General features: G+C 31.0%; 1 protein-coding gene and 3 long non-coding RNA genes across 12 annotated transcripts; 2 read left to right on the top strand and 2 right to left on the bottom strand.

The window, feature by feature from the left end:
- The first annotated feature begins 479 nt into the window (after positions 1–479).
- LOC107360908 (uncharacterized) lies at positions 480–3,311 on the top strand. Of its 2 annotated transcripts, XR_001568417.3 has the most exons (4): positions 705–989; positions 1,072–1,219; positions 1,425–2,074; positions 2,920–3,311. It is a non-coding gene; the product is annotated as an uncharacterized LOC107360908 (long non-coding RNA). The 2 variants fall into 2 exon arrangements; XR_001568416.3 differs by having other exon boundaries at positions 480–1,219.
- Positions 3,312–7,461: 4,150 nt separating this feature from the next.
- LOC107360856 (uncharacterized) lies at positions 7,462–10,961 on the bottom strand. 6 transcript variants are annotated; one of them, XR_003081910.2, is made up of 6 exons: positions 10,401–10,716; positions 10,211–10,295; positions 10,116–10,134; positions 9,796–9,899; positions 8,535–9,679; positions 8,037–8,460 (listed from the first exon to the last, which is right to left on the bottom strand). It is a non-coding gene; the product is annotated as an uncharacterized LOC107360856 (long non-coding RNA). The 6 variants fall into 6 exon arrangements; XR_016198746.1 differs by lacking the exon at positions 10,116–10,134 and having other exon boundaries at positions 7,462–8,460; positions 8,639–9,679; positions 10,401–10,961; XR_016198749.1 differs by lacking the exon at positions 10,116–10,134 and having other exon boundaries at positions 7,462–8,460; positions 9,342–9,679; positions 10,401–10,934.
- A 112-nt stretch (positions 10,962–11,073) lies between these two features.
- LOC112538643 (uncharacterized) lies at positions 11,074–11,674 on the top strand. Of its 2 annotated transcripts, none has more exons than XR_003081911.2 (2): positions 11,074–11,315; positions 11,429–11,674. It is a non-coding gene; the product is annotated as an uncharacterized LOC112538643 (long non-coding RNA). The 2 variants fall into 2 exon arrangements; XR_016198750.1 differs by having other exon boundaries at positions 11,090–11,315; positions 11,483–11,674.
- A 1,489-nt stretch (positions 11,675–13,163) lies between these two features.
- On the bottom strand, positions 13,164–18,790 carry cin (Molybdenum cofactor synthesis protein cinnamon). Of its 2 annotated transcripts, XM_025160422.2 has the most exons (7): positions 18,615–18,756; positions 18,278–18,511; positions 18,021–18,208; positions 17,629–17,831; positions 16,796–17,310; positions 16,151–16,363; positions 13,164–14,973 (listed from the first exon to the last, which is right to left on the bottom strand). In XM_025160422.2, exons 2-7 carry the CDS (start codon positions 18,455–18,457, stop codon positions 14,251–14,253), a joined length of 2,022 nt encoding a protein of 673 aa, XP_025016190.1. In that variant the 5' UTR covers positions 18,458–18,511; positions 18,615–18,756; the 3' UTR covers positions 13,164–14,250. The 2 variants fall into 2 exon arrangements, with proteins under 2 accessions (XP_025016190.1, XP_015782903.1); XM_015927417.3 differs by having other exon boundaries at positions 18,278–18,790.
- Positions 18,791–19,370: the final 580 nt, after the last annotated feature.

The raw sequence follows: 19,370 nt of genomic DNA, 5'->3' as shown, positions 1-19,370 counted from the left end.
TTAAACACAAAAATTTGAAGCCAAGTTTGAAGAGAGTTCAGGGACGTTCAAGGTCAAGATATACCAGGTAATTTCAGATTCCCCTCTTCAAATCATGACGACGATTCATTGTTTGAAGCCTGGAAAAAAGAAGGCAGAGAAAGAGACTGGAGAAAGTGAAGATGAAGAGAAGAGAAGAGAAGATGAAAAACAAAAGTCTTTTTTTATCATCTCTGCTTCTTCTTCATTACAACTTGGTTTTTGATGCCACTTTAGGACTTGAATATCAACCCTCAGACGTGAGGCGGGATAATTTCAAACTGTCTGGCCATTTAACTCTAACGATCACCTTGAATTGTTAGGATGTTCATTCCTCATCATCATCATCATCATCATCTCTTTCATCTTTCCCTGTCTTTTCCCTTTTTTTCTCATCTTCATCAGTCTCTTTGCCTCTTCTTTTTTACTCTTTATCTTTACTCCTCACTGTTACACACACACGCACAATAACTCTCACTCATTTCTCATCTTTTTCATCTTCTCTCTCTTTATCATCTCTTTCTTTCCTTACTTCATTGATTCCAATTTTCTGATCTGAAAAATGTTCAGAGTTTCATGATCAAATTATTGCATGCTGCCCTCTATTGACTTTTTCATTATTTATTTAGCCTGAGAAATTTATGCATTTTGTTAACTCTGTTTTTTTGTTATTGTTTTTTTTGCTATTAAGTTTGCTTTGTTTTGTCAATTGTAATAATTAACATTATTATCATTATTTTCAGTTTATTGGTATCAGTGCGTTGACATTCATTGTTTTCATCAGTTTATTGTTTTACTGAAACATGATTTAATGATAATTATTGTCTCTAATATTCATTTTTGTCATTAGATATCTTTTGTAATCCTTTTGATTTTTACCTCCATTTTTTGTCTACACCTCACAATGTCTTTCCATATGAGAGATTTTTGCTACATATCTTTGCTTCATTTCAATATTGTTTTACTTTGAGGTGTTTGATGTTTTTTATTCATTGCTATAATTGAATAATTATAAATTACCTTCGTTTTTTCTTCGTTTGCTTTTATTTGCAGCTTCTGGGTAAAGATGCCGATGGAACTAAAGACCACCGTTTGCTAATCGACAGGTGAAGATTAACAAGTATCATCTGTGTACTTTTGGAAGACATTTTTGAATAGTAATTACTTTTGTTAATTGTGCTAATGAAAGTAAGAAAAAAAGGTGAATATTTCTTCTAAATAATCTAAAAAGCTTTTGTTTTAGTTGTCTTATAATGTTGAAGAAACTGTTTTTTTACATGTAATATAAAAGTCAAAACATATGTACATTTATGTTTATCATGCGATTCATCAAGCTATTTTTTTTAAGTTTCATCTTTGAATAATTTAGATCAGTAATTTTGCTTCTTTTTTCTCTTTCTGTTTAGATGATATGCAAAGTTTGGTCATAATAAGAAGAGTCAAATGAAATTAAGTTACTCGCCAGTTAATTGTCCATTTTTGTCTGGTAAAAGGAAGCAAGGAAAATAAGAGAAGTGTAAAGAGAACTTCTAATTACTCTCTGTCAAATCTTCTGGTCAACGGACTGACAATTTGTTGGTTTTACCAAGTAAACAGGCATCATCATCCTCACCGACAGCGACAGCAACATCAACAAGCCAAAATCATTATACAAATGTAGTAAAGAAGAGGCCACATTGAAAAACTGGAGGAGTTACGCCAAAAAAATGAATTTGCATGCACAAATAGGACCCATGAGAAAGACTCAATCTCAATTTGTTTATTCTGTGTATAAAAAGAGTAAAGTAACCATGATCAAAGAACAAAAAGGGAATGTTAAATCAGATTAGGCTTTTTTTACAAACAGAGGATACAGACTGAAACTCATGGAAGCATTACATCATACATGATATTGCTAGTAGACTATGTAAAGTTAAATACCAAAAGGTGAATATGCATGATGATGAAAACACCAAGCAAGGACTCTAAATGGACCAATAATAAGCTGATCAGATGAAAAGAAAGGAAATTCAATAAGTGGATGGAGAATCAACAGCAAGGTTATCATCAAACCAATGTAATCTTCCCAATGTATTCAGTGATTTCTTCAGCTTTATTCCATCTTTTTCAAACGGCAGTTATTACATGGTATTCATTATAAAATTGAAATTACTATAAATACTACCATAGCTGCTTTTCACACAGAAGATTAATTGTGATGGATTGGAAGCAAGAGAAGGAAAATAATCATGATTATTGTAATTAGATGAATAGTTAATCTTATGATGAAGTTGGCTGAAAAATGAAAAGCTTGGTTGTCTTTAAAGGAAGGCCTGTTTTATATCTGTCACAACTAATCTGTTTGAAAAAGATGGTGACAATCAAAATGTTTACAGTAACAAGATTAAGCTAAAAGTGAGATTGAAACTGAAGATAATTCTGCCTGAGCATGACACCTTGATAGGTGTAAACAGGTACGTGTTCCTGTGCACAGTTTGACAGATGAAAAGTGCAAAGGATACTGAGGTTAGGATGAGGTGAAGAGCGAGAGAGAGAGACTCAAGAAGAACGGAAAGAAAAGATGAAGTTGAGTGGATGAATGTCAGGTAAAGCATATTATCAACATGATAAGAAATTGTTGTTACCTATAGTTGATAATTAGAGTACGTGCGAAGGTCGTCATGCGCAACACACACAGGATAAGCACGTACAGGATCACCAAGGAATAGTAAGAACAAAGAGAGAGAAAGGAAAATGAATGACAAAGAATCATGATAACAATGTAAGAATGATGTATGAAAGATGAAAGCCTAAGTGGAAAGGATGAAGGATGAAGGAGGAGAAGAAGGTGAAAAAGAGTGAAATGTGGGTGGAGATTTTATGATCAGTGTTTTAATGGAAATTTTGCTTCTTTTTTTTCAGACAAATTCATCCGGACAGACTAACATGTTAACACTGGACGAAACAGAAGCGGACGGAACCTCAAAATTACCAGATTAATCCTGAGGCTAATGGCAATTATCAATACATCTTGTTGGTTGAAATCATTTTTCAATATCAACCAGACACATCTGTTGGGAGACGCTTTTTGGACCATTCTGTGAACCAATTTTGCTTTTACCGGATAAATTTACTCTCATGTTTCGTCGTCTAGATCCTCCCGACAATTGAAATTTAACAAACGTAATTCAATTGTCACCTTTTTTTATGCTTTTATTATCATTATGCTTGTAAATGGTTAACATTGTTCAGGCTTTTTGTCTAGTTGAGGTAAAATTTAGTAACCTCATGTTTGTTACTTTGTTTTAATTTGTTCATTTTGCTTCGTATTCCCATTCATTGTTTTGAAATTAGTCTGTTCAGTTGTTTGGTTGATAATGTGCGGTGCACATGATAATCTTGATACAGTCTGGTTGATCCTGTGAATTTGGTTGAGAACGGTGTTACTCCTCAATAATAATGATAATAATAATAATAGCTAATGACAATACTGATGGTAATAATGATGAGTAATGATACTAATTCGGATGATAATAATAATAATATCCAAATAGCAACAAGAGAAGCCTCTTAATTAACTCTTACCCAAGCAATACATTGAAACAACAACAGCTAAAGAGTAGCATTTTTTTATTTTATCACAACAAATTAAATCCTTTCGGACAATTAAATTCAACGCACCCATGAACATCTACATGTGCATATGCATATAGATATTCACATTTTGTAGTTACATTGTCCCTTCATCTCTCAATCATCATCATGTTGGTTCCAAATAAAAACAAAAAGCCAGTAAAAAGAGACAAGAGAAAAGTCGTAAATGAACTCTTTTTTGCTATTTTTACGTTTGTTTTGTCTGGTTATTCAGTCAGTCTAGAGACAATCCTCAACTTTTTGCCTTGAAAGAGCAAAGATAATCATAATTTCATCAACTCTGATCTTTTCGCCAATCTGCATAATCGTAACCCAATATTCAGTTTATTCATCAGTCAATCTTTGTCCCAATCTCAACTCTTTTTTTGATCACAATTGTCCCTTACTAATTGTAACCAAACACTGAATTAAAGCTGAAAGTCAAAAGGCTTTCAAAGTGATCAGCTAATAAACTATTAATATTTAAGATTAAATTTTCACAGCCTAAAGAAGTTAATATTTAATCATTTTAAAATGGATGTTATAATTCAATCTTTTAGTTTAGGAAATTGAAATTGTACAGAAAAGTGTTTTCAAAGCAACTTTTTTTTCACTGATTTTGAAGACTTTTATTTATGTTGATTCCTGGTTGATCTCATTGATAATAGTTGAACAAATTAAAGTAAAAACTGGAAGGATAACAAATTGTAATCAGGTTAACTCATGTAAACTCGTATAAATCAAGGTTTAATGGGATAACAATTTATCTGACAATTTATATTACCTCTAAACGAAATCATAATCGCGATACTTTTAAAATGATGACAATTACCTTTACATTTGCTGATTACGCGAACGTGTTTGTTGTTATTATTACTTATTAACAGCTAAATAGATTCGGTTAATAATGAAAATAATAGAAATGATAATTACAATAGTTAACTTTGTTTCTTCCAATGGCTTTTTGTCTTTCACTTGTTCACCCTTCAATTGTATTAACAATTAACTATTAACATTGTTCATCCATTGCAAAAGGATAAAACCGTGATTATAATAATATATTAATCTTAATGAGCAACAATTCATTTAGTAAAGTTGATTAACTCAAATGAATCCTTTTAATATCACTGAGGACTTGTCCTCAGCAATAACAACGATTGTTGGTTTTGTCCTGAAAATGGTTAACAATTAAAACAAATAGACTGATTGTAATCAAGAGAAGTTACATTTGCAGGTCTAAAGCTTTTACCCCAAAACATTGGTCAACAGCTTACTGTCATTGACCATTTTAACCTTTTAATTTGGTTGTTTAATCAATTGAATCAACCTCTTATAGTGTTCAAGTTTAAGGTGAAAGAAACAAAAGGTTGAGTGAACACAAAAATTGTAAAGCAATGATGATGATTCTTCAAGCCTGATAAATGACTCTGCAAATGTGATGATTCAAATCAATCATTGTTATTAAAGGTAAATATTAAAGCCACACATATTACACAAAAAAAGACACAATTTGACACAACAATCTGTCGTTGTTCATCTCACTGTGTGTGTGTGTTTTTGACTCCTATTAACAACAGACACATTCAACTCCAGACAGGAACTCAATTGATCAAAATGTTGGTTTCAACATGATACAAATTGATTTCAATCGTCAATTTCGTTGTCTCATCGTCATTGCTCTTCAATTTGTCTGCAGGGTCAACCTTGTCATTAGAGCGATGAACACAATAAACAGAAATACAATTTACTATTCAAGAGTTTACCTAATATTTCTAGACTTTCTTTCCATCTAATTTTTTCATTTCACTTTTACTGATTATTTCATCAAATTACTTGCTCATTATAACTCATTTTACACACAATTAAGATCTCCTTTCTTTACCACTGAAAGCATAAAACAAATGAAAGCTAAATTAAACGCTATTTGGTCAAGATTGATGATTATTACAACTATTAAGATGATTATGTTGACATTGATGGAATAGTCTGGAAATTTTTTTTACTTTAAATATGAATTGAAAAGATCCAAAGATTTTGTCTCTTTACAAGAGACTTTGCATGGAAAATTCATCTCATTTTCATTTAATGAAGAGAAGTAAGAGTTAGGACTTCATGGGTTTGTAAAGGCATAAAAATTGAGTCCATTAGTGGCATCACAAAAATTATCTGATCGACAATTTTCGAGAAAATCGAGTCAAATGTGAAACTTGAATCTCATTTTGTGCAGTTGAACCAGATTTTTTCATCAAATAATCAATTTCTGATGTAGCTTTTGGTGATCAACCAGAAAATGCATTTTTTCGTGAAATATAATTTTCTGTTTCTGTACAATTGATCATTTCGATGTTATATTAAACATGTCGTTTCGAGTGACCGTAAGAGTTAGATCTGAAACCCATTTTTCGTCAATAAAATAGTTAGTGAACATCAACGACCGAACACTTGTTCAATTTTGCAGCAGTTCTCTTGATTTTATCCGTTGATCTTAAAACTTTGAACATCGATATCTCGAGAATGGAAGTGCTTAAAATCACCATTCTTTCGTCAATCATTAGATTGTATCATGAAAATTTTTCATTCACTTCTTCTTTTCATATCTGTTCAAGTTATTCATTTATTTTTATTTATAATTATTGAAATCTTTGAGCATGTTCTCGATGCAGAGTTTTTCATTCTAGGGACTTGTCATGCAATTTTGCAAGTTATAAGTTAGGTTTTAACTGATAAATGACTTGATCTTTATTATGATTATTTTGATCATCTAACAGGCTGTAAGATTGAAAAGACAGGAATAGACAATTGATTTATTTGAAATGAAATATCGTTGAAACATTTCATCTAAGAGTGAATTTGGATGGTCGATGAAGCATACAAAAGGGTAAAACCGATGCAAATTGATGGTGATAATTAATTGCACAGTTATTACATTATTTGTAATTGAAAGACTAAAAAATAGCATTCTTCTGATAGGAAGTCCAGTTTTGCTTTAATCAAAATCTAGTTTTGAAAATGAACTTTCCATGCAAAAGTCTTTACGGTTCATCGAAGACCTTATATTTATATTAACTTTTTCAACATAAACTGATTTCAAATTCAAATTCAGCGTAAAAAATGATAATTCAATTTACCAAAAATCTATGACAACTTTACTTTTGGCTTAATATCAAGCTTAAATGTTTTACCTAAAATATTGTAAACACAGAAATATGATAACAATTATGAAAATGAATCAATGACTGATTCTGTTGTGAAAGAAGTGATTTAACTGATAATTGACAGTCAATTGTGAAAGTTGTTACAATTGAGAGCCAGAAGGGAATGATTTGCATTGTGTTAAGTCTATTAACCCAAGTCCAGAACGAAACATGAAAATGTTTCGCCATGAATTTTGTCATTTTTTTTTTCTTTTCTTTCTTCTTGATATTTCTTTACATTATACACATTAAGTGAGAAAAGGGTTAAACAATCGCGAGTAACAATCAAAGTTAAATTGCAGAAAATGAGGGTTATTATATTAAAATTACCCTTAACGTGATTTTATTAATTCATTTTGGTTGGGCTGTTGTTTCACTGTCTGTGTTTTAACGTGTTCAAGTGATTAGTGAAGGAACCAACAGTCAACTGATTGTTGTCGTTATCAGAATCAAATTGCAATTGTAGTGACAATAACAATGGCTACAAAGAGACAACGAGCTGACAAGAATAATTAAAATAACTGAATAATAATAATATTGCTATTAAAAAGAGAGAGACTGAAAAAGGTAGCAAATTATCTTAAAATTGATTCTGATTAAAATGTCAGATAAGTGAAAGTGATTGATGAGGTTTGAATGAAAGGAAATGAACTCAATTGTGGATATATTATTTCAAAGGTTGTCTACAGTCGACAACAAGTTAGCTAATTAACAATTTCATGATAACAATCATAGTGAACAATAGTTAACCTGATCATTGACCGTAGGTTGCCAAATATGTTTACATACATGTTAATATACATCTAAATGATAACAATTAATATTACAATTACAATTTACTTTTTTCACTCTTTGCCAAGATTTCAAACTCTTGGTTCAAGGTAAATATAACAAGCTTGATGATGTTACTGATTATGTTTAACCATTTTTTGTTGCTTCTCCTGTTGCCTTATAAAATTGTAAAAGCTGTAGTTAATCAAATTAACTATCAACATGGATTATTCAACTGAGGAATCCACAATAAGGAAAAAAAAGCTCAGCGTGAGAATAATTTTACTTAGCGATTCACAATAATCATCATCATTGTCATCATCATCATCATTACCATCATCAGCAACATCATCATCATAATCTTATTTTTTAACAGCAAACTATTAAATAAATCAACGTTGAAAATCAACGTGAGAACAGGTAGAAACAAAAAAGGTTAAGTTAATCGTTTTAGATGTTGCTGTTTTTTTTCATCGGGTAGTCGAGTTATCAATTTACATATCAGAAACAACAACAAAATGAAGCTGATAATTTGCATAAATGGTTATTTTGTTGTTGAATTTGCAGCAATTTTCAAGGTTTCCAGAGTTTCTTTGCTTTGGGTTTTCTTGCTGCTTTGTTGTCCATTCAATTGTCACATAATTTAAGTTGATTTAATTGTGTCCTGGTATTAATTTGTTAACTGGTCTCTCTCTCTCTCTCTCTTATGGGATGGATGCAGAAAAGGTGAACAACTTGATTAACATTGTAATGAATTGATAATGGTTCTTCACGCGTTTGGACCATTCAATGTTTTTAACACCATTCAGAGTTGACCAGCAAACATGACCAGAATATGATTACAGGTTTGAAAATTTTGGTTAAACTGAAAGGAGAAAGAAAAAGAGATTTAATTAGTCGCAATTTTTCATTTTCAATCATCTTAAATTGATTTTTTACTCTTGTAATTTATTTATTCGTTAATACTATCAATCTAACAATTATCATGATTATCATGTTAATTTAATAGCATTTCATCTCCTCATCAATCTCCATTCAATTACTTCATCTTTCCATCTTTTTGAATTTACTTTGTGAGCTTCATCTTTGTATAATTTTGAGTGTTGATATGAATTAAAAGTTAGTAATTGGTTATAATTGTCAATTGGGTTGTTTTGCGAGCAAGATAATTGTAATAAATAAAAATGATCGTCAAATTTAATTTCAGCTTTTGGACCTCATTGAAGTTAAGGTTGGGCAAAGGTTTTTTTTTATCTGGTAATATCAATAATATTGTTGTATTGATAATTACATCAATTTATCAACATTCATCAATTTACCAATAGTAATAATAGCAATCGACAAGCATTATAATTTATCATTAACTAATAATAGTCAAATACTATGCTATAAAATGTGTAAAACTTGTGAAATTAAAAAGATAATTATCAGTCTATTTAAATGAGAAGCAAATCAAGCTTGATTCCAACTTATCCGACTAATCTGTCCAACAATGCTTGTACAATGCATATATGATAATCAACATGGACAACTGTTGTTCAATAATTTAAGGCTTCCAGGTTGTTAGCCTTAAGGTAAATTGATGTATGAAAATTAATAACCGATTAAAGAGAGAGAAAAGAAAGGACGATGGATTGTTAGACAGAAAAGGGAAAAACATATTAAATGATAATTGTGGTTAGAGAGTAAACTTTGCTCCAATCATTATTAGATTACTGTTATTATATGTAAAGATTAGTTAGTTACTTCACAAACTGGTCGTTTGATGAAGATGTTAAGACAGATAGGATGGATAGTTAAGGAAATTTAGTCAATCAAGTCGATGATGTTGGTACTGAAGGTAAGTCGTTGTACCTATGCTAATTTGTGCTCAAAGATATGGTAGAGATTGAGACTAAATTGTAGACTTAAATGAGGAGGCGAGGGTGGAGGAATAGGAGGTAGTGGGAATGGTTAATTAACTACTAGAGTTGAATATAATGATGATAATTGTTGCGAAAATGTTGATAAACTTTAAAGGCTTGCTTCTTTCATCCTTGTCCAATGATGGTTACCATTTTGAAGATGTTGCCATGTTGTTGGGCCTAGAAACAAAAGACGAGACAAATTGTAATTATAAATTTGAACAGAATATAATTTAGTTTGTCAAATTAATGTTTATAACAGTGGTCAGATGAATAATGAATTAAAACTGATTTACCTGACATGATAGAGGCCAACAAGCTTTCCTTTTTTTAAAAAAACGGATTGGTATTATCATAAACAACGACTTAAGGCAGCCACAGCCAAGCGGACAAGTTTAACCTGAAAGGAAGGAAACATTATTTTAATAATTTTGATGAACTTGACTTTAGAAGGTAAAATTATGCGAAATAAATTAATTTAATTAGTAAAATCTATTAATATGTAATTTTAAAAAAAGAGAAGCCAAAAAACGGTTTTATATTGTTTTTTGAATTACGCTCGTCTTTTTTATGTTTGCTGTTCAGTTTTAACTTTTGATTGGTTAGTCGTTTTTACCTTTCACTTTTGCTGCTTTCTATTGGGGATTGAGTGATGAGATGAAATTTAATTATACTTTATTATTATTATTACCATTATGTTATTTGACTTACCATTAAACTGTTTGACAGACAATTTGAGCATTTCATGTTCAGATAACCATGAAATCTGTTGACACGACATGTTTAACTTGACTATCTAATAATATGAAGAGAGAAAGAGAGTGAGAAGGTTTCATCATTAATCTTGAAAATTGTATTCCTTCACTAATCTGTTAGTCAGATAAGCTCAGCAACACTTAACTAGATGTTCCAATTGAGTTACTTGGTTGATTGATCGAAAATTATTTATCAACATTGACTTAAGGTATGAAATTAATGACGTTTGCTTATTAAGAAAGTTGATGTGGAAAGAGACACAAAAATGAGAGATCAACCTTTAAGTTGACAGACAAAATATTCACCAAAATCACAGGTAAACTAGACATGTAATTTAATTTTTGAAGAGATAATTTATTCGCAGTTTGAAAAGTGAAATAAATTAACTGACAATTAGAAAATGAAATGATTAAATAATTTCAATAAAAACATTTATCTTCATTACTTGGTGACATTCATTAATCAAAAGATGGCACGAAGAAAGTATAGACACAAGAGAAAAAAAGATTTCAACAAAGAAATATCATTATTATCATAATTGTGACCAGTATTTACACACAGTCACACACATAAAAGCACAATTAAACATTTGATTGTTAGTTCTAATTGTTGTAATTGAATCTAAATAGCAAACAAAAACAATTTCATTAATTGCTTTAAAACATTAGATGAAAAAACAGCACCAAGTTGTGATTAAGTATCTCTGAAGATAGATTCAAGTAGTATCAGATCATAAACTATCAAGATTTCTTACTATCAGATTAGTATCTGATACTGTCTTTTGTTTCATGATTGACCAATTTGTCACATTGTTTAATTTTGTATATTTATCGCTTTTTTGCTAATCATGTTTATTTTTATCAGAATTCATCCTTAGTTTAGCACTCTTAGTTTCTGTTTATCACTCAATAATTGCCGATGTTACCCTGTGAAATAAATTCCTTAACCATGTTCACCTAAAAGATTCTGTTGTCTGGTAAAATCAAATTGAGAAGAATCAATATTAAATTGTATTGTGTCATCGGAATGTTGTAACAATTATCTATGACCTGTTTCTATTGTAAGTATTCGTTAACTGCCATTAGATTCTAATAATTAGACATTATTTTTCAAAAACTATCAAATTTTTCATGTATACCAAAGACCTCATCACTTTATTTTTCATCTTCCAAGGAGGACATTTTGTTTGATTTATGGTCGTTTTATTTTTCAATTTACTATCTCAAGGAGCTGATTGTACAGACATTGGAATGTGTTGTCTAACTCATTTATAACTTAATTAACCAGCTATCATTTGACTGTGAAATAATTTGTATAAACATTCACATTTTCCAGCAAGGCACGATCAAAGACACGCGATCAACATCATCAACAAAATAATCATCAACAAAATAATCAACATCAAAATTATCATCATCATCAAGATCAGGATAGTTTTCATCATCATCAAGCACAAGAGCAGCAACAACATAATCATAATCTACATATGTGTACACGAACACAACTGCACTGTGTTTTGTTGGTTTCAAACAAGAAAAAAAAATTTCTTCATGAAAAATGAGTTATGACGGCAAAGCGAAGATGATAAAATAAGATTTGGTGGATTACAGAGTATTTTGTTTTACATTAGGATGAACATGAAAATGATTAATGATTATGATCGTCTGATTATTGTTGATAATTAGTAGGAAAATTATAAAAGAGAAAAAGATGCTTTCCAATTGGAACATTTTAATTGATCATAACCTTTTCTTCCCCAAGAACTCATTAATAGTTACACAATTATATTATGAAAGTTAACCAATAGTTAATTTTTGTTCTTTATCTTCTACCCCTGTTTATGCAGATGAACATGTTCCAACGTCCTGACTCAGGAAACTGAAAATCAATTTGACTGTGGCTCATCAGATGGTTGGATAGCATCAGTTAATCATCAGTTAGCCAAATCTATTGCATGGCAGGTTTACATAGTATTTAAATGGCGTGTTTACTCTCATGATTTTGGAAATGGCAATGAAACCTGATGATTCCTCGTAAAGATACAAGAAATAAGCTGTTGCTTACTGTTCATCAGTTTGACACATATTGGGCTCAGAAAAAAATGTTATAAGTTGTACTTTTATTTTTATATTTCCAGTCAATTGGATAGTTTGATCGATTGATGCAATTGTGAAATGATCTACAGTATCTGTTTAATCATATCGATAAAACTTCAACGTTGATCAGCTGGCAAACAAAACTAATGTATATTTTTTTCCTGAAAAGCTTAGTCTTTACTATGCTCAGACTAATTATTTATTTTGAGATCTACCGATGAATCTAGGTCAAAGATGGAAAATACAAGGCCACAAAAGTAACCATCAATTGATGTAGAAACATAAATTTTATGAGCCAGAGAGAAAAGAGGTTTCATTTCAAAAGAGTTTCCCGTTTTCCAGTGAAAGTTAATTTACTTTTTTACGAGTTTCTGCTTTGATAATTTAATTCGTTAGTTTCATAAACTCAATTCCTGTTGTTAACCTTTTCATTATGCAGCATATGCTTTTAAATGTTTACCACAAAAAAACAAAAACTATCCAAAGCATGAAACAATTTTTAATTCCAGTCCGATTCAAGAATGGTTTAAATTATGATTAAGACGAGTTTATCTTTAAATTTTACGACGATAGCGACTGATAAGCTAAAAATTATATAGTAAATGTGTTTGAAAGTAAAGCTAAAATTATAAAGAAAAAAAATATGCAAAACGGTAAAACTTTAAATTGTATTACATTTTGCATTTCAACTTACAACGAAACGTACGATTATCATCATCTCTGAGACTTTTCCAAATATCTTGCTGTTTATTTGATTTGTTTCATCTTGATTATTTATTATTAATAGGTTAATTCCTATCACAGGCTATAAGTAAGCATAGATAATTTCTTTTCTCTTCTGTTATACGATAGTATAATAATGATAATAATAACATGGATACATATTAATGTATTGATCTGTGAGAAAATGTAATAGCAATAAAAAATGCGGTGCAAAAAAAACGAAACATTAACAGAGCAAAAACAAGCTAACATGAAAAAAGTGGAAGATCTTTAAACCTTATTGCTTATACTATTAAGTAACAATAATTAAAAGTGCAAGAGGTAATATCAAGGTAAATAAGATTGTAAATGTTTAAGAAACAAGATGAAGATTGATTATGGTCCTTCATTTATTATCACCATAGCTTTGATTTCGGGTCCTTTTAAAGATAAATCTTGTACTGTATTTGTTTCCTGAACTTGAGCGTTTCCTTTGCATTGGTGAAGTACATGATAAAATAATATGTAACGTCGCCAAGTTGACCCTTTAGATATCAAGAAACAAGTTTCAGTTGTAAATATATACGCAAAATAGAGCTGTAATGATGATTGTGATGATGGAAGCTGTAATGAAATTATGCTGTTCAAACCATGAGGTAATAACTCTGAAATGGTAACTGGTCAGGGTGACATTTTGAGTTGCTATTAGATGATGGTGATAATAATGTGTGTTTTTACAGCAAATTTTTCTTACTTTCTTACATATGTATAAATATATAGACTACAATGTCTATGAAAATGTCAACTTTGAATTACACAAATAATGTTGGTAAAACATTTTCGTGGTTGCTGGGGCGAAATAATTACAGCTTTGTTTATGAGTTAGGCAACTTGTTGCGTTATTTGTAAATTATTTAAAACAACTTTGCTGCTAATATATCTATAAAATAGTCTCTTTTTTCACTCCTTTTAACTCATTTTCATATAATTTATTGTACTATCAACTAGGTCCAAAAGCAGCAGCTCGTATTTTTTCATCTTATCTGAATCAGCTTCTCCCTTTATGGTTGCATCTTTAAATATGATTGTAAATTAAGTTGTACAAAAAAAACAAATTAACAGGATTAGATTAATGAAGCCAATGGAAGTCATCCAGGCTTAAAAATATTGCTTCTTCTCCTCCTTGATGGTAATGAATCAAAAGTTAATTATAATAGCTTTGGTGATATGACTGTCTTTAATTATTCCACCGGGAATCTCATTTCGACCTGGAAGAGCTATTAAAGCATTGGCATCTTTAACACTTGACAATCTACTGCTTTTTTGACTTCCTCGGATTAATGAGGCACTTGGCAAGTCACCTCCATCAAAATGTACAACAGCTCGTGCAAATTCCGGCCTTTCGTCAAGATTTATGAATCCATTAGCATTTGATATTGAAAGGGAAACCTTTATCCATGGATGTAAATCATAAATATCTGTGACTTGGGATAAAGTTGTGTGACCAGAAAGATTGTCCAGAACGGGAATAACAAATAAAAGACAGGAAACAAATGCTGAAACTGGATTACCGGGAAGGCTGAATATAAATCGTCTTCTATCATTTGTAATACAAGTTGCAAAAGTTGTAGGTTTACCAGGTTTCATATTAACTCTACCAAAATGAATTTTGGCACCAAAACAGTGAACTAAAACGGCTTTAAGTATATCCTTTTCGCCCATTGAAACACCTCCAGTTGTTATTAAAAGATCCGATTTCTCCAAACCAGAACATATCCGACTCTCCAGATATCTTAAATCATCTTCAACAATTCCTAAATCAATTACATCATAATTGCGACGACGTAAAAATGATATCAACGTAATACGATTGCAATCCCAAATTGTTCCTGGAATCAGATTGTCGCCAGGCTCTCTTAACTGAAACAGAAGATAAAATAAAAATGAGTTAATAAGGCGTAACTTTGAAGCAAATTAAAAACACAAATACATTGTAACAGATTTCATATTAATTAAGAACTTAAATTTACAAATTAGTTGATAAATTGATCGGAAATGAGCTCAGAGAGCAAAGATTTGTGAAAATTTCAGGACACATTATCAATGAATATTATAAATTTGATGGCAATGAAGCAGATAAATCAAAATCTTTAGGAAACAAAAAGAGCAATGTTCAAAGTTTATAGAAATATCTGTTTACTAAAACAAATAGCGGTCTATTTGAAAGAAGATAAATTATGGCGTATAAACTATAGTATTTCATCCTTGATGTCTAAAATTAGAAAATTTGTGATCTGTGCATTTCATTCATGTTTAATCTGAAAAATAAGGTGAATGAGGCGAATGAAAGGTGTCAGTTTTCGTGAGACATGGACTGAAATTTGAAGCGGCTATGTCAATTAAAAATTATTGGTCAAAGATTAACTTAGATATTGATTTACGAACATTTTGTAAAAATAAATTTTCACCACAGATTATATTCACTGATAATTTATCAAATCTTTCAACTGTAGCAGGTTCAATGATTTTGATTCAAGGTTTTTATTCAAGCTTGATGCGTGAGTTTTATCAAATTTATATAATCAGCTTATGAAGGTTACCACAACTAATAGTTTGGTTTGAAGATGGGAAAGTGCAAATATTATTTTAATGACCTCAGCTCTGAACAGGTGATAACTTATTAGACCATAGAATCCATCAAATACTATTGATACTTCAAGTAAAATGAATAAGAGTCAAGGATTTTCAAGATATAACTTGATAAAAGTAATGAATAAATTATCAATGAAGATATTTGCAGCTTTAACTACAGCTGTTAAAATAATCAATTTTGAATTGACTTGATTAAAGTTGTCCAAGCAGGATAGGTATTGAATGATAGCCATTGTCATCTAATTGAGTAAAATCAGTGATAGTGTTGCCAATATTTGTAGTGATTCCTAATTGACTAATACTTAATGATTGTCAGTTAATGAGTCGAGAAACTCAACAAGAAACCTTTCACTGAAGTCTAGTTCATTGTTCATTTCATTAAATTTAATGATGATGATTTTAACTAATCTCTGAGTGATCAATTAAAACAAGATAAATAAATTACCTCGTCTCCTGTAGAGAGTATTGCAACTTTAGGTTTACGGTAAACTGGTACATGGGTTACACCTATGGAAGCCAAAATGCCTAGATCAATGGGTCCTATTTTATCACCAATTTTGATCACAGTTTCACCTTTTTTAATATCACTTCCTTTTTTACGAATATCTTGCATGACTTTAGGGGCAATTGAAATTTGAATTTCGGTTTCCTTTCCATCCTGAAAGAGAAGAAGAAACAAAAATGATTAAAACAAAAGAGAAAGATAATTCAGTGAAATGCAGCGTAAAAAAGTTGCATTGTCAGTCTATTACAATTGAGTTTACAATGTTTTGTGATATGTGAAGAAACAAGAAAGTCACTTTTCATATTACAGTTGAAAGCAGTGAAAAAAACATCTAAAAGTATCAAGATACATGACAAAACATTTGCACCAAGGGTAATCTGACCTGAATTGTTGAAGTAACAATCAAAAAGGAAATGGAAATATTTAAACTTATATTTGACCAACATTGGTTTGAATAGAAAATTTCAACTACTAAATAAATATTCTACTCAATAACTTAATGCATTAAATTGTGCCATTTCCTTTTGTCAAAGAGGAACCTTTCAATCGATTTAAAAATTATATTCAATATTGATATCAACTAACATCAGTTCTGGATACAACTTCAGTGTCTTCAACTTGAACAACAGCATCACAGCCATCAGGAATAGGAGCTCCAGTATTCATCCTAACACACCAGCCTTTATCAATTGTCATTCCGTCCGCTGGTAATCCGGCTGTAATAGATGATGATACGACTTTACGATTACCTGGTCCATCTGATGATAAAACTGCATAACCATCCTTAATGGAGGCTGGAAATGAAGGAACATCAACTTTTGATTGAATGTTTGACGAAACATGACGACCTAAGAGATCAGTTGCATTTTTCAATGGAATAAGTTCAGTTTCCAGTTTTTCCGTTGAATTGAGTTCAGTCATTATGTGAGAAACTGCATCGTTCATGGAAACCATTTCATATGGTGACTTTCTGTATTGAAATCCTCCTCCGCCTCCTACTTTTAAGATTGGGGCAATTTTAGCGGTACTTGTGGTCACCAAAGTGGATCCAGATGATGTGACTGGTGTAGATGAACGCACGTTTGAGGGTATTGGCTCATCTGTTTAATTAAAAAATGAGAGTCAATTAGTTCTTCAATAAAGAAATTAATTACATATAAGTAAAGCAATAAACCGAATCAAATTCAGCAATGCACTGTAATTAAATGATAGGAAATTGCACTTTCAAGTCGATAACATTCTGTGTATCCATGGATAACTGAATTCAAACAGAATGAGATTAACTTTATTGTTCATATGAAATCTTAAGATAACTTGATCAAAACTCACAGCTCTGTGAAATTTTTTGCTCAAAGTTAACATAATAAAAAGGTTAAAAGCAATTAATGTGAGATTGAATAGAGTCGGGTAAAACTTACGAGGATCTTTGATTGTCAAAACAATTGGCTTACTAGGCTCTTGCATTTCGGTGTGTTTCACCTTAACACGAAGTTTATCACCACGTAACTGGTCAATACCATGATTTAAAACAGGCTCTAGAATTGGTAAATACTCTTTACAAGCTTTAACACTTCCAGGCAAGTTGACAACTAATGTTGATTTTCGTATTCCAGCACAAAGTCTTCAAGTGGGTAAAAATGAAAAACACATGGATTAATATCACAGGATGAAAAAGTAAAAAGTAGGTCAAGAGATAAATCATCAAAAGATCAAGATTGGGTGAGATCAAATGAATCGATGAAAGTAAATTGATTTTCCTCGATCAAATTGATACCAAGCGTGATTAGATTGTATATTTCGGCTGATTTACCTCGAAAGCATTGCATATTCAGTCGATTTAAGCCCGTTCATTATCATTCCAATAACAAGTCCAGGAGTCTCTCGTTCAATTATGGACTTTGTGGCTTCTGGGGTGACATCACGATCAGTAAATCCAGTTCCACCGGTGGTCACAACGAAATCAATTTTGGCTGTATCACACCAATCAATGAGAACATCCTTTGAGAAAAAGAAAAATGATAAGGAATTAAATTGATCAAATATCCACAAATCAAAATTAAAACTAACTTGAATTATATTGAAGTCATCTGGGATACAATATTTGTGGACAATTTGATGTCCTTTTTCGGTCAAATAATTTGCAATAAAAGGTCCACTTTTGTCTTCACTTTCACCTCGAGAGCATCGATCACTAATTGTTAGTACAGCTATCCGACTTGGTACTCGGGTTTCACTTCGATCCGTCATATTTTCAACAAACTTTAAGTTGATCAACACTTGAAATGGTCAATTATCCAGAAACTGGGAAAAGTTAACCGGTATTTACAGTTCAAGTAAACAAATCTATTTGAAAGGCAAAAGAGCTTCTCATCTGAATCAATATGATATCAAAGATGAAACTTACTCAAGTAAATCACAATTGCATAAATATATATGTTGAAAGGTTACTTTGTAACTAAATTATGCCGAAAAGTACAGTTATACAAAACTCTGTAAAGGTTTAAAGAAAACGTTATTGTTGTTGATGTTGTTGTTTACATGTTCAGAAGATGAGCTTTGCGATTGCCTAACTGCTTGAAATAGCTCCACCTAGTGATATTTTTTCAATATGATTCAATCTTCGATTCACGTTTTTTATTTTAAAAGTTAAAGCTGCAACTAAATGAATCCAAGGACCCACAAGTATACAATTAGGAACAGTTAATTGTTTACAATCATTTTGACTTTCAAATCTCCATTCTTAATTTGCACTTAATTATCCAATTTCAAGAATCAGTTTTGAACTTCAGACCAAATCCCATCTCTATCTTATTATATTTTGTATCGAGCTTTATGTCTCTTCAAAAGTGGTTTCAATCGTTTTCATCTGTATTTGGTCGATTTAGATCTGAAATGTTGATCTTTTTTCTTGTTATTAAATCATTGACTTTTATCGTTGCTTCAATGAACCAATGAATCTTGACACAGATTGTTCAACTTGTAGAGTCGAGCCAGTGGTCGGTCACCAAGTTGCAGATTGATAATTGAAACTTGAAATGATTAAGTCTTGGGTTTACACTTTGCTTCATCATTGTAATATAGCTAATTGATTATATCATTAAAGATCAATAAACTCTAGTTGATTTTAAGTTTCGATTTGTGGAAAGTCAGCCTTTGGCAG

The sequence above is a fragment of the Tetranychus urticae genome, chromosome 2 (assembly GCF_039701765.1).
Source record: "Tetranychus urticae isolate SD_2017Ah chromosome 2, NJAU_TeUrti_SD_1.0, whole genome shotgun sequence".
Classification (NCBI taxonomy): domain Eukaryota; kingdom Metazoa; phylum Arthropoda; class Arachnida; order Trombidiformes; family Tetranychidae; genus Tetranychus; species Tetranychus urticae.
The sequence above is the reverse complement of the archived record's forward strand: the minus strand, read 5'-3'. Positions and strand labels throughout refer to the sequence as shown.